The sequence below is a fragment of the Diadema antillarum genome, unplaced genomic scaffold (assembly GCF_040938485.1).
Source record: "Diadema antillarum isolate AM-2024a unplaced genomic scaffold, OU_Dant_1.0 seq00000247_RagTag, whole genome shotgun sequence".
Lineage (NCBI taxonomy): Eukaryota > Metazoa > Echinodermata > Echinoidea > Diadematoida > Diadematidae > Diadema > Diadema antillarum.
Genome location: NW_027271291.1, coordinates 19,518 through 35,000, shown reverse-complemented (window position 1 = coordinate 35,000; position 15,483 = coordinate 19,518). Strand labels below are relative to the sequence as shown.

The 15,483-nt window shown below is 37.9% G+C and overlaps 2 protein-coding genes across 2 annotated transcripts in view; both read left to right on the top strand.

The window, feature by feature from the left end:
* The window catches only part of LOC139729579 (sodium/potassium/calcium exchanger 5-like), a 22,204-nt gene extending 21,945 nt beyond the window's left edge, over nt 1–259 (top strand). The window contains exon 4 of the mRNA XM_071640502.1: nt 249–259. Within this exon, the coding sequence (XP_071496603.1) occupies nt 249–259 (11 nt within the window). The remainder of the gene's footprint in view (nt 1–248) is intronic.
* Nucleotides 260–3,133: 2,874 nt separating this feature from the next.
* Nucleotides 3,134–15,105, top strand: LOC139729571 (sodium/potassium/calcium exchanger 5-like). The gene is made up of 6 exons (XM_071640496.1): nt 3,134–3,230; nt 4,224–4,324; nt 5,614–5,909; nt 9,538–9,849; nt 13,752–13,853; nt 14,569–15,105. The coding sequence occupies exons 2-6, from the start codon at nt 4,230–4,232 to the stop codon at nt 14,895–14,897; spliced, it is 1,134 nt and encodes a 377-aa protein (XP_071496597.1). The 5' UTR covers nt 3,134–3,230; nt 4,224–4,229; the 3' UTR covers nt 14,898–15,105.
* The last annotated feature ends 378 nt before the right edge of the window (nt 15,106–15,483 follow it).

The following is a 15,483-nucleotide window of genomic DNA, read 5'->3' as shown; positions in this document are numbered from 1 at the left end:
AGGGGAAATTATATACAATGCATTAGCAGAACATATTTGTAATAATTTCAAAAACGTACATTAACAAAATACACGTGATCATGAGTAACAACATAACTGCATTTTTAAGGTTTAATTAGTATAAATGTATTAATTGATTAATTGATTGATTAATTAATTAACTAATTTATTTATTTATTCATTCATTTAATAATTTATTGATTATTTCTTTTATTAACAGGATTATCTATTTCTTCTTTTCTCTTCAGAATACAAGTAATAGACCTATTAATATCAACACATTCTCCAAAAAAAGAATTCTTACTGAACTTTGGCATGATTGTGTTGATCAGAAAAAAAAAGACATGGCAAAGCTGTGTAAAGTGAACGGACAATTATGCAGATATTGCCTTCATATAGAGTTATAATATAACACTTGGAATCCCTGCAGAACTATTTTTCCCTTGAGATTATTATTTTTTTTTTAGACTGGCAGTACTGAGGAAAAATGTCGTCTCGAAAGGAAAATAATTATAACTCCCAATTAGCTGCCAAATGTTATATTACAACGATTGACAAGGCGATATTTGTTAAATATTGAATATTTTGATTGATTCATTGATTTCATTCAATTTTATTCTATTTTATTGGTTTCTGCATGATCATTGTAGGCCCTACTTGTACAAATTGTTGATAGCACATGATAATACATATCGTATACATAGTACTTGATTTGCTTGAAATGTGATGTTTGAAATGAAGTATACATCAATCTTATAAATTCCAGCCTGGTAGGCAGCCAGTGATATTCTCAACTCTGATTACCTACAACGTGACTTCATTGCTTGCAATATAGCGATTTCGTTCCTTGTTGTACCAGTCATGTGTTTGAATTAAACAGTCATCGACCAGTATTATGGAGACCATATAGATAATTACGATACACATACTGGCACATGCAGACACATAGACTTGTTATGAACTTTTGTATGACATTGAGTACATAGTGGAAGAAGATCAATCGAAACTATATAGAAACAAATGATAGATAACACACACACTAACAAACACACACCACACATAAACACACACACAATAACAAAGAATCCCACAAAAACAACACATTACAAGGACTCTACATTATTGCGTTCTCGATTGTGGGAAATTTGTGAGTATGGAGAAAAGGAAGAAAAGGAAATACATGGACTACAGACTAGGAACCTAGTGACGTCACCCTAAATCCCCATATTAAACCATCGAATCTGATATTTCTCCATTAGTATCCACTTTCTAATCTGTGTGGATTTTTTTTTTTTTTTTTTTGGGGGGGGGGGGGGGGGGAGTCTGTAAACTATGTCTGCAGCGGAGCTCACGCGTATTTTCTTGTTCAACAGAGGGTGCGATTAGAAGACATTATCACGTGGGAACACCCACCTAATCAAGTTTTGGTTTATAGACAAGACTCGTTTTGTGTAAATATTTGACTGGTATATTTCATCCCTCTCTCTACGTTATGAATATACTTGATTTTCTTCCGACACTCTGGCATGCACGTAAAAGTTAATCCTCCAATAGATCGAAAGCTGCTGCTGCTCTTGCCAAACTGTTGCTTCTTATAATTGACGGTTTGTCCTAACCCCAGATAAAGAATTCAACAACGATAAAGATTTATAAACCACATCCTTTAAAAAGGGGAAAAGAAAAGAAGAATCTACTCACATCAGTCTTGTATTGTCATGTTTGTTGTTCAGCAGTTTTAGGGAGTCTGTGTATAATGTTTGATTTTAATAATGTACACATCTTAATTGTTATTGCCAGTGCTTAATTATTATTAATTGCTTAATTGATATTGCATACACGTGATTGCATCTGTTCCTGTGATCCATTTCCCCCTCCACCTCCCCTCTTCCGCCTCATTAACCCCTTTTCTATTTGAAAGTTCTATGAATCTAACATTTCGAGCGTAAACCCCCTTGCATAATCAACAACAACCAAAAAAAAGAACAAAAACCAACTACAACAATAAAGATGAAAAGTAACAGGAAACGTTGAATTAAGTTATGTTCGTAAGTGTTCGAGCGCGCGCAGTGGACAGTCATAGTTCTCCTTTCCAACGGAATGAGTCAGATCTTCATGATCTATACTTAATATGTGATTATGCGTCTTGATAAGGGAGAACGATATACATCATTCAAGAATAAATGTACACGTCTGATTTTGATGTATGGATCACGGAGGTCAGTGACTTGCCACTAAAAGATGGCTAGATGGCGCATGCGCATTACTTACCAATAGACGGGAAATTTTCTGTTTTGTTTTGTTTTTCTTCTGGCAATAATTTGGTACATCGAAAAAGTCCGGTTGTTTCCGTTGCGTTTTTGGTGGTTTTTTTGTTTGCTTGTTTTATTTTGAAAATTAATGTTCATATTGCTTCTTCTTTCAGAGGGGACTTCAAGCAACCTTTACTGTTTGTCTTTGGCCATTTTTATACTTGTTTTTGCTCAGTCCTATACTTTCGGTGGGATCAAGTGTGGTGGTGGTGGGTGGGGGGGGGGGGGGGGGTGGCCCCATTGATATGGGCTTATGACCGGGCTTTGGTCCATTCTCTGTTTGACGAATGTTTCAGCAGAAACCAGCTGAAACCCACTGATCAATCCTAAACGAGTTATTCATGAATGAATATTATGTATTTGTGCAAATGAAGGGTCAGGTGACAACGTAATCACGAATATTCGTATCGTCTAGAAACTATGGGGATATGAAAATACAAGAATAGCGTAAACATAAGATGACTTTTTTTTTCCTTTATCAGCCTGGAAATAATCAGTAGCTGTAAAAAGATAAACACATTGGTCCGGGATTAACAATAGTCCAACATGCACTGACATGGGCCAAAGAAAGTATACAAACGGGCCAAAAAAACAAAAACAAAAACAAAAACGGGGCCAGTGTAAAAGTAGTGCTACATAAGCATTTGGAGCGTTCGCAGCCGTGACGTATCCTCCCCCCCCCCCACATACACACACACACACACACACACACACACACACACACACACACACACACACACACACATCAATTAGAAATTAACCTCAAAATCACATTTATAAAAGAGAAAAACTTTCTTTTTTTCTCTTCCTTCAACAGGCACGTTCATATCTAATGACGACACTGGACTGAGTGCAATCGTAGGCTCAGCAGCATTTAATGTTTTCATCATCATTTCTTTGTGTTGTTTCTTCGCCGGTCAGGTAGGTGGCCTTTAATATTTAATTATTGGGATGTCAGGTTGAATACATTTTCCCTATATTGCGCTGATCACAGGGCGCTACTGTCCTTTGTTGTTGTTGTTGTTGTTGTTGTTGTTGTTGTTGTTGTTGTTGTTGTTGTTGTTGTTGTTGTTTAAAGTGAGGGGGCCCGGTCACATGGACCTCGATCCATTTTGAGGATAGAGGCAATCAGAGTTTTCTTTTTATGATAGTACAATGTAGTGTCAAATGTTATTTATCAGTCATAACAGTGTCATGGATGAGCTATATACCCGGTATTTTTTATTATCATTATGTGCATGTGTGTTTGTGTGTGTGGGGGGGGGGGGGGATTAAGGGGATTAAGGGAATAAAAAAGACAGTGCGAAAGAAAGGGAAAAATAAGGGATTTCAAGAAACAGTATTATGAGACTATGAATAAAACTTTGGCTGGACAACAATTCACGTGGAACTTATCTCTTTTTATATCTCATCTAAACAGTCAATATTATGCAATCAAAGTGCATGACATAAACATCTAAGCCTATTTGTATCCTGTGTACAGTCAGTTTGATTTAAGAATTACTTTTGCACTGAGAACCCATTAACAGCCTTTAGAAGAGGATCAGTGTCCAAAGGCCTATCAAAAGCAAAAGTGAAGTAATATATATATATATATATATATATATATACATATATATATAGGGAGAGAGAGAGAGAGAAAGAGAGTGAAAGAAATTAAACTTGACGCTGACGTTGCTCTCGATCTTGTTCTCCATTTTAATCAATGTTAATTAAACTGTTGAAATCTCGATTGCTTAAAAGGGAGAACAAGATCGAGAGCAACGTCCGCCTCAAGTCTAATTTCTTTCACTACATGTAGCTATATTATGTCACCCACAATGAGGCACCGCGTACGTTTGGGAAGGGAACTATCTTTGGCAGTATATATTACATTTAAAAAGTTCTTCTTATTTATCTATCGACCTAACATAGGTTGTCATGCTTCACTGGTGGCCCTTCGTCCGAGATTGTGCAATCTACGTTATCAGTATTCTTGTTATGGTGATCGTTCTCTTCGATTCAAAAATTGTATGGTAAGTGACGCCATCCGACCAGTCATGCGAACAGGGTCTTGGCACGCCAAATACAGTACTATAGGGTTTAAACCTTATTTGCCGTACAGCGACCTATTGCTATCCTTGGCAACAAAAAAAAATGAGCGAAGGAAAATTCACACTAATAGCACTTTTTGAATACATCTAAAGTGTTGCCTATAATATATGCTTGACGGCGATTCTATCTACAGTCTACACTATACCATTATGTCAATTCTTTCATACAGAAATGACATTCCACAGTATACTTACGTGTAATTCATCTAATTTACGTTAAAACAAATTACACTAAAATAAGTAACTTATTTAGGAACATAGAAATTTTCTAGGAGGCGTTGCTAATAACCTTGAAACATTTTGTACCCAGACTTGTATGCCATGCATTACTTCATCATAAACTGATCGAGGTATTGCAGTCTTTTAGATAGGAGCAGTCTTCTCCGAAAGCTTACACAAGTAAAGAAAACAAAAACCCAAGGGATTCGATGACTAGACCCATTCAAACTATGCCCACTAGCCATGCTAGTCGTGATATGTTGCCATTTTCTCCTCTACATCTAAACTAAGCGCTACGGGTGGTTGAGCTTTGAATGACAAGTTGCTCAGATATGTGCAGATAGAGTGAATGCAGCAAAATTAGCAGAGCACACCAGTGAAAGTTGAAGTAAAATGGGACAGTCCCTTTAATACTTTGGAATTCTAAAGTTCGAGTGCCGCCACGACTGCATGGATGAGAAGACTGTAACAGTTTGTGACGTCACGGCAGAATTATCATGCAAAGAATAAAATTATAAGCCAAATACAGCATATTTTCACATGTCTAGTACAATGAATGAGCACTTGATTTATCTCTGTCAAAAAGCAGGGGCACAAAATTTGCTTGATTACGTATCAGTAACAAGTTGAGGGAATTATACTATATTCATTAAAAAAAGAGTGGAATTCTCTCTATCTCGATGTCCTGCACTGATGTCACCAACTGTTGTAGTCTTCTCGGATCCGGCGGTGGACGTGGCACCGAAACTTTGAAAAATCATAACTTTTGAACGGATTGTCAGACTTTCTTCAAGCTTCGCAGCTGTGTTCTACTAATATTACTGCATTTACTGACAGAAACATATTGAGATGAACTCAACGACAGAATATAGATGCATATTATAGATCTATTTAGATGAACTCAACGAAAGAATGCATACAACTTGTTTGCTTTTAAATAAGAATTATTCTAAGGATTGAATACATACAATTTGCCTGTTTTTTCCTGACAGGTGGGAAGGTCTCATTCTCAGCAGCGGCTATGTGTTCTACATTATCATCATGTACTACAACCCACGCCTGTCACAACGAGCAGATGATTTGAGCGCGTGGTGGCAGGCTCGCAAGGCGCGTAGAGGGCACGACGCGGATACAGATGGTGACGTAGCCGATGGTGACGTGTCAGACAACGTCAGTTTGCTGTCCAAGAAGACTGAGGAGACATACGGGTCCATCGAGGAGCATGTAGACACGCCCAACGGCGTGCTTAGCAACGATGGTGGGGTGTCAGAAAACGACGCGCTCATTGGTGAGTTGGCAACAGCATGAACAGCAAAAAGACGATAAAGAAACACGGCAGTTTGTTTTCATCCATTTATCTTTCCGTCCGTCTGAAAGTCATTAATAAACATTGTTAGAAACGATTGACTGCAGCTAAACTAGCTCGCCGTTCTAACGGAGATCTCAAAATCTTAGACTTTACACAGAACCTGTCAGGTCTTCGTAAGCAATGGATTAATTTAAAACTGTTCTTGTTGTCAGTGATCGAGCACGTCATGCATATTATGTTTCTTTTCATGTCACACAATTGATCCATAATTATATTGGGTGCGGAAAAACGATATGGAATCTTCGGCAACTTTTATTGTCTTGTAATTCAATTCTACAGATTATTGCTAGTTTCATGTGATTTAAATCCAGTTTAATTCTATTCATGTTGTTTTCTTATCTATTTTCTATGTTTCATATATGATTTATGATACAAACTGAACACTCACGTTTGCAACGTATTACGGCTAACGAATATGCTTACACAAAAAACCAAAAAGAATAATACAACAAGAGGCAAGCAGAGAGCACCAGTATTTAAATATGCTAATATTCAATCTATAATAAATACAATATGAAGATATACGGGGCGTTTAGTATGAAAAAAAAAAAGATTCGGAGGAGCTAGGGAAAATATAAAGTTTCTGTTGTAATTCGGTAGAACTTATCAATTTCAATGGGAACAACATACAAGCTGATAACCTGAATACAGTACTCTCTAAAAAAAATCGAGTGAAAATTTTCACTCTAAAAAGAGTGAATACAAAAAAGAGTGAATTTCGAGTGAAATTGGAGTGAATTTTGAGTGAAAATGCTCATTTTCACTCATTTTGGAGTGACGTCAGGGATCACTCCAAAATCTTCGAGTGATCCCTGACGTCACTCCAAAATGAGTGAAAATGAGCATTTTCACTCAAAATTCACTCCAATTTCACTCGAAATTCACTCTTTTTTGTATTCACTCTTTTTAGAGTGAAAATTTTCACTCGATTTTTTTTAGAGAGTAGAGTATACACCAATTGGAGATAGAGAGAAACGTTAAAATGTGAAACATTTATCCGTTATTGGCAAGGAATATAAATACCAAAATAATGACCATCTATAGTTCTACTATACATAGAATTAATTTTTATTTTTCTATACACTTCTCTACCCGCAGGTACCTATATCTATAATGTGTACTGACAAAAAGGAGATGACGTGCGATGTACATTTTATATAGGTCCCTATAGACGAACTTGAAATAAAGCAAGGCTTTGGAAAGACTGTAGAGTGGTACGCATACTTAATGACACCTAATGAACCTAAATTGTTTTATAGCAACTCAAACTAAAAGTGCGAACCATAACTTAATAATTTTATAGTAGGTACATGTATACAGGATCAGAAATTGTGCAGCATAGGTGTATAGGACTGCAAGACGATACAGACTCGCGTTCTAGCTCAAAATACTCTATTAATTAATTAAGTGCGTGGGTTTTGACCTTTCCTGGTCTTACCAACATGACCAAGGAGGGAGTATTAGTATGTCGTACCTCCTTGGTTTTACAGAATGCCTTTTGCCTAATGTTAGATAGATAATCTCGGTCAGGGGTTCACTTGTTGACGAAGGAGCAGTAAATCGCCTTCCTTTAATACCATAGGGGAACCTTCACATTTCAGTTCAGAGGAAAAGCAAGTCTCAGATTAGAGGGATTAGTAATAAAAGCATGGGACCCCTAATACTACCGTGAATGCGCTATCTCTTTGGACCGATTCCCTGTTGACAACAACAGTAACCCACAAAAGTGATTGATATCATTAAACGAGGAAACTTTAGTGCTTACAGTACAGTCAATTGAGTTGGTTAACACCATTGTTAAGCAATACAAATACTCGAGTAACCACCTTCTAATAAATCACTGAACTGCGGAAATGTGTCTAGCATTTGAACGGGGTGGGGGGGGGGGGGGGAGGGGTGGGGTTGTAAATCCGATCCAAACAAAATTTGGCTGCTTTGAAAGGAAAGACAAGATAACTTGCGACCGGTAGTTTTGGCGATGTAAATGGTTGCAAGTGACTGGGTAAAAGGCAACGAGAATTCTTCTTATACGTTAAAAGTTGGATTTCTCACCACCGCTGATATATGTACATGTACATGTGTAGCTATAGTTACATAGAGATTAGTGCTTACCACACAACTGCCGCCCTTCGTACAATGTTCTTATCATAGTGTTCTTGGCTGACAGGTACTGAAGTGTCAAATTCCACGCTGTTTCATATCTCAATAAAGCAGAGTGGCTATTCATCGGTTCGAAGACAACCGACACGGTTCTATAGTAAACTTTCTTTATAGAATAATAACACTTTACTCGCGTCTTGTTACGCCTCCTGGCTTGACTCCAGGGCCCCATTTCATAAAAGTTGATATGATAGCAACCCTTGATAGAATGACAACTTCCTATAGCAACAGCCAATCAGGAAGCTCGTGTGTTGTCATTACCACGACATTTGCCATTCCAGCAAGAGTTGTTACCATATGAACTTTTTGTTTTCAATGAAATGGGGCCAAGGTGCAGGTCTAGACTTCAGGTGAGCATGTTTATTCTGGTTGAACTGTTACTGTGGTAGTTACACTCATCTATCTTTTGGTCTACTCCCAATTCGTTTAATAAATAATTTAGTCTCAACCAACATGATGTTATCCTGTTTCGTCTTCAACCAGTTCGTCTAATGACAATGTAGTCATATTGCCACTTAGCCTCAGTTACCAGTTGGTCTAAGGCTTCCAGATGGGATATGTCCATTTTGTCTAATACCCACAATTTACTAGACAAAATGCCTGGGGAAATAAGCAAAGAGACAAAATTGCGATTAGACCATTTGGTTATTAGATGAAAACTAGGCATTGGACCAAGTGAGGATTAGACCACTATTGGGCGTTAGACGAACTTGATAGTTGACCAAATTGAAATTAGCCATAGTAAAATTGAAGTGGGAAGTAGACCATCTGATAATAGACAAGTGGCAATAAACCTCAAGAATTTGTCTAATTCGTGCGGTCGAGAAGTCTTTTCATAGTTATCTACTGCTCGCTTTTCCTCGACTGCTTTACACCCTTCCCCTCCCTGCCCAGCAACACCATCCCTTTTTTGTTTTAAGCATTCGGGTGCGATGCCCTGACTCCACAGCTTACCGGAAGTAACCTGTAGGGTATAGCCTAAACCATAGTTGTGAGGATAAATCAAAAGCAACCTTATAGTAAAGAGAGTATAGGTCAGTTTACTTATTCAGATCAGATGTTTTATTTTCCCACTCTTTCGGAGTTGGTAACCAGTAGGTCAATTCACATGTTCTTTTTACATTCCTTCCAATAAAAAAAAGTTATGACAGCAGTAGCGGATTTTCTTTCGAGGTTTACAATCATCTTTCAAACCTTAAAACGTTAACATATACCATGATTTCCAAAAGCTTTTCCACGACAACATTTTTTGTTTTTGTTTCTGGTCCAAGAACACTTATGGATTTGGTTACAGTTAAGAGGTCCTCAAACTGACGACATAAACAGTCTTGTCATATTATTAAGCTCTTGACATTTCACTAATAACATTGTTACATTCTCACGCCAGAAAACGGGACACCTAGGTGGAAGTCTTCGACGACTGCGCCGAGTCGAACCGACAGTGTTCGGAGTCACTCGTCGTCAGTTCGTCACCCGACTCTGTCCGAGCAAAGCAGGAACGTGTTCTACCCGCCGAAAAACTTGTTCTTCCGCACGTTATGGTTCGTCGGGCTGCCCGCTGTCGCTCTGACCTTCGTAACGATTCCCGACTGCCGGAAAAACGGGATCTGGCGGCAACTCTACTTCTTCACCTTCGCTCTCTCAACATGCTGGCTGGCGGGAACAGCGTATATCCTCTATTGGATGATTGTCATTATAGGTAAGTCAGAAGCAGATCTCAATCTGATAGATTCCACTTACGAATTGTAAAAACTGAAGAAAAGTGATTTACTCGAAACGACATCAAGAGAAATAAATACTCAAATAATGATGTGTTGGAATGGATTGCGCAGTTGTGTTTCTTGTGTGTCCGGGCTTTATTTTTCAAAAGAAAATGGTATTTTGAATCTCCTGCATTTTTTCGTCTTGAGTTAAAGTAGCTCAACTTGTATAATGTGGGATGAACCTTAGTTATGGGGATATACTGTACAAGGTAAAGTGGGTGAAAGGCAAACATATTGACTTTAAAACGAAAGTCCCGAATTCGAATCCTGCGTAGCGCTTTCGTCCGTGGATACTTTTGCCCATGATGTCCCTCTATACCCAGGTGTTAAACATGAGCACCGGCAATGCTGGGGTAATACATCTGTAATAATGCTCAGGACCTACATTGAAGAGGCACCTTGTAAATACGACCATTGCTATATCATATCCATTTGATATTATAGCACTAATCGTGAGCCTGATTTCGAAGAAGCTCATGGTCACTTTGTGCATGTATACAAATATGTATGTATGTATGCATGTATGTAGGAATGTATATGTATATATGTAACTTGTAAGTGTGTGAGAACATGACTGTCTGTTTGTGTATGTCCGTTTTATTTCATTGATAAATTAAAATCGGTGATGGTGGCCAAACAGGAATCGCTACATCTTGCCTATGTCGAAATAATTTATGAATTGCTTGCGTCTGATTAAGATGAAGTGATCGCTCTGTTTTGCGTATTTACAAAATCAACTTAAGATGGCATAGAAAATGTAATGTATCAATGTGTGTAGTGAGCACAGTGTATAAAAACTTGAAACTATAAAGCGTGCATGGAACTGCGGTACTTGTTTTATCGATTAAAGATCGATAACAACCACTACAACAACAACAACAACAACATTTCACATAAACAACTGCTTTTACCGGTTAGCATGGTCACAATAATGACTCCATATAGAAAACGGATATTCATTCGATGTGTACGAATTTCGGTATCGTTTCACGCAAGTAATTATGATAAAACGACGTGTATAGCATTATCAGTCTGGTGATGCATGCGTCTATTCTCAACGACTCTGTCACGAAATGTTGAGGGCATGGACGCGAGTCGCGTAATTAATCATCCTAAGTACCCGAGAGAATTCATCGTACAGGGCACAGCACTGTGTATGCCGTCATAATGGAATAGTAAAGTGCACACTATTATTATATCAAACGGTATCAGCAAGTACAATGGCCAAAACCTATTTAAGCTTTAGGCCTATACACTTTATATAACAATCAGTCAGAAGTTCATTGATTTTGGGCCTCTTGTCAATCTAATGCGCATACAGTTGAACATCTTATAATGTCTAATGCGTATTAATTAAATTGAACCAATATATAACGCACCATGTCCATGAATTTTCGTAGTATGGAGCCTATAACAGTGTACCACCAGGGAGGTGTTGTATAGGTAAAATATAGCCTTTGAGACTTAAGCGACAAGGCTGAGACGTTATGCGCTTAGTTACACGTGGTACAGTTTGTATCATGTTCTATATTATAATACTTTATTATTATGGAGTTAGTATACTTTTACAGAAGAACGCGTCAGTAATCACAAGGACTAGCTCTCTCACAAAGCAGAAAACATGTCCCTTGCTGCATTTAGCTCTCTTTTTAGGGGTTGGCTACTGTACTGAATGAATGTGCTTTGAATTGGAGCTGGAATCAATCAACGTGCAATGAAAAAAAAAAATAGAGATAAACTTTTAACCCTGAAAAATACAAACACACGCTTGAACACACTGGAGTAGAGTACTTTATTTGAAAGATCAAAATATTTGCCATCAAACGAACATGCGCGAATGTGTGCATCATGAAAAAAAAAAAGTTTTTAATAGGACTTGATTTTCTATTTCATTTCGATAGGTGCATTACGAGGAGAGAATTATATGGTTATAACTTTAAATTGTCACCTAAAATCGTTTCATATAAAAAGAAATAGTATTGTATTTAAGATTTGAAATTGAAACACAGCATGCAATCAAATGAGATATGACAATTTTTGGTCGGCTCCAAATTTCGTCCAGGAGAGCTGTGCCGAGCATGGTTTCAAAGCACGGTGGAATGTTAAACCTCCGTTGTAATGCTTAGAACCCACACATAATGTTTGCGTGGGTTTTGAAGAATTGCGACCCCTTCTATATCACCTCCCTGGCACTATTATGCATTCATATTGACTGGCATATAGCAAATACAGGCAGAGTACCGCGTGCATTTTTGCCGGCAATCGACATAACAGTCTTTACCGACGCATGTTGATTTGTATGATTGTGCTAGTACCTGATTCCATTCTATACTGACCTACTTTGGCAAAAGGAAGCAAGTGACATTGGATATGGATATTCACTTTTTTATTGATTTGGCATATTTGATGCATGCTCTATTCAAATGAAAAATCCAAAAGTTACAATTCTGGACCATTTCTGAGATATTCGGGTGGCAAAAGGAAGCAAGTTACAACTTCATGGTATGATTACCACTTGCTTCCCTCTGCCAAATCATTCATATTTACACACAATCTAAAATACTTTGGCAAAAGGGAGAAAAGTAACATCCTTATGATATGATTGTCACTTGCTTCCTTTTGCCATTTTTTTTAATGTTGGTTAAAAATCTTTAATACTTTGGCAAATGGAAGCAAGTATAACATTCTCATGATATGAGTATAACATTCTCATGATATGATTGTCATTTGCTTACTTTTGCCAGATTTTCATGTTTGCTAAAAATCTGAAATACTTTGGCAAAAGGAAGCAAGTTACAAACTCATGATATGATTGCCACTTGCTTCCTTTTTGTCAAATTATTTATATTTGCACACAATCTAAAATACTTCGGCAAAAGGAAGCCAGTGAAATCCTTATGATGTGATTGTCACTTGCTTCCTTTTGCCATTTTCATGTTTGCTACAAATCTATAATACTTTGGCAAAAGGAAGCAAGTCATGATAATGAATTTCTATGGGAATATCAAAATTCTTCGAATATATCATATTACCATATGATTTGCACGAATACCTGCATTATTTCTCGTCACAAATTTCCATGTTGAAGGGCCTACTCAAGGACATATTTTCTCCATTTGTAGCATTTTATACTCGATGTCGCTTGCTTCCCTTTGCCAAAGTAGGACAGTATAGTATTATGAATGGCTAATCGACCGCCATACAATATTCTTTCAATTACAGCCTGTTTAGATAGTATATTGCTGGCGACAATTACAGCTATTCGTCTTCAGTCGACAAATAACTATCGCATTTATAGGTTTGGCATACCAAATTACTGGTTTGGAACTCAACACTGTAAGGTATGAAGAGTTAAAGAGGCATATCAGACGATTTACATAATTTCACATCATGTAGACAAATTCAGAATCGACAAAACAACTGAACGCTAGAATCCATTAATCTAAAGAAATCGATAATGTCATGTATAGATTTGTGGAATGTATATTGTAGTCCTTGAGCAGATATACCAATACTATGAAAAGCACCCAAAACATAATACACTAAACAAAGATGATGACAGTAGGAGGCTCACATATTTCAGTAAATGTAATATCAGTGTCATTCCTCTACACTACTTAATTGGCAAGTTCACTTGTGTAGAATTCATGCATTCATGCATTCAAGTCTAAGATGCGTAAAAAATATGCAAATTAGATTAGAATAAGATGTCACCAACCAGCAACGCCATTAAGATAGACCTCTGGCTGGAGATGTGATTGTGAAGACATCTCTTTTTCGTGAAACATGCTAATGACGAGTTGATGCAAGTTTCACTTTTCAATCTGGTCACTTTCAGGGTACACGCTGAACATTCCTGACACTGTTATGGGGATTAGTCTACTGGCTGCTGGAACAAGTGTCCCGGATGCTATAGCAAGTGTCCTAGTGGCACGCGATGGTAGGTATATCTCTAATCCGTCGGCCTAGCAGTTCCTGTAGGCCCAAAGCTCCACCGTTCATTTTTGACGCAGCTCTATTTCGAAGCAACAATGGGTTGGCCGTTGTCATTGTGTTAAAGAGAATTAGAATTACAAGTTAGAATTGATTATGATGAGGATGATTAGCAATAATGATAATGCTATCAAATCGGATGGCTTCTAGCATCTCTCTCGAAAAAAGAGAGGTTAATTTGTTTATTGGTTCATCTGTTTTCTGCGTCGTTGTGGTTTCATACAACCTTTTAAAACCTGAATCAGAAGCAACAGTAGTTTTGCAGAGAAAGGTCAGATCCACAAAATAGTACCTGTATTACTGGCAGTATATACTTTATATCCCTTGTCGAACACTGCGTGAGTAAAATTGTAATAGATTACAAATAGAATATATCTATTTCTTATGAGGAGCAATCAATCTAAAATTAGTATTGTGGTTTTCCTCACTAGTCAAATGGTAGTAAAACATATATCTAGAACAATAAAACATTATTTTATGCCCCTTTTACGACGTTAGTCTCCGCAGTTCTCATCTATACTGAAATCAAGTATTCTTTCCAAGAGCTGTGGTCGTGTGATGAAAGTTCTTTAAGCAGGCAAAGTGGGAAACTAAATTGTCAATAACTCGATAGCAGAGGTTAATACCAGATTCGTCTTGCACGTGACGGTTGTTGCTTACAGGTTACGGCGATATGGCTCTCTCGAACATCATCGGAAGCAACATCTTCGAAGTCTTTCTGTGTCTGGGTTTCCTCTGGTTCCTCTATGGGGTCATCTTCCAGGAACCAGTGGAGGTAGCCAGCAATGGACTCGTCTTTACCACCATCGCCCTCCTCCTCACCGTCGCCTTCATCATCCTGGCCATCCACCTCAACGGATGGAAACTTGACGTGAAAATGGGCGTCATCTGTCTGGTGGTCTACCTCTTATTCATCACGGTGGCCATTGTGTGGGAGCTGGGTTTATTTGGCGGTATCGAGCTACCCAACTACTGTCCGGGTCCATCTTGATCCGTCCCCAAGAAGAACGCTGAGGGTGACGTCAGTTTTTCGATTCGGCCATCACTTCCGGGCTAACACCGAATGCAGGACGCGACGTGCAATGCCTGTGTTTAGCTATTGTCGGTACTGTTGTTTGTAGGTTTGGTGTATGCTTGTTCACATTTTTTTTAAATAAGAAACAGCCACTACGCAGTGAAGAGTTGGTATCTATATCATAACGGACTTTATCGCTCCCACCCAGGAAAAAAAAAAACAAACCCCCCCCCCCAAAAAAAAAAAAAAAAAAAAAAACAAACCACGGTTTAACCTATGTGCACTGCAATGTCATAATTCACAAGATGACGTCACGTTGGCATTCTGGGCCTATATGAGATGTATTGTCTTGGCATATCTGTTTTCATCATTTTACTCCAAAGAAATAAATTCCAGCTAAAAACAGTACTGACTGCGTCAGCAATCGTTATCAAGATCAATCTCTTAGGTAAAAGCAAGAAAAAAAAAAAGTAGAAGGCAGGAGCAGGAAAAGAGAGGAAAAGAGGAGATAAACATCTATTAGAGTGAGAAGAGAGTGAAAGGAAGAGATGGAGAAAATCGC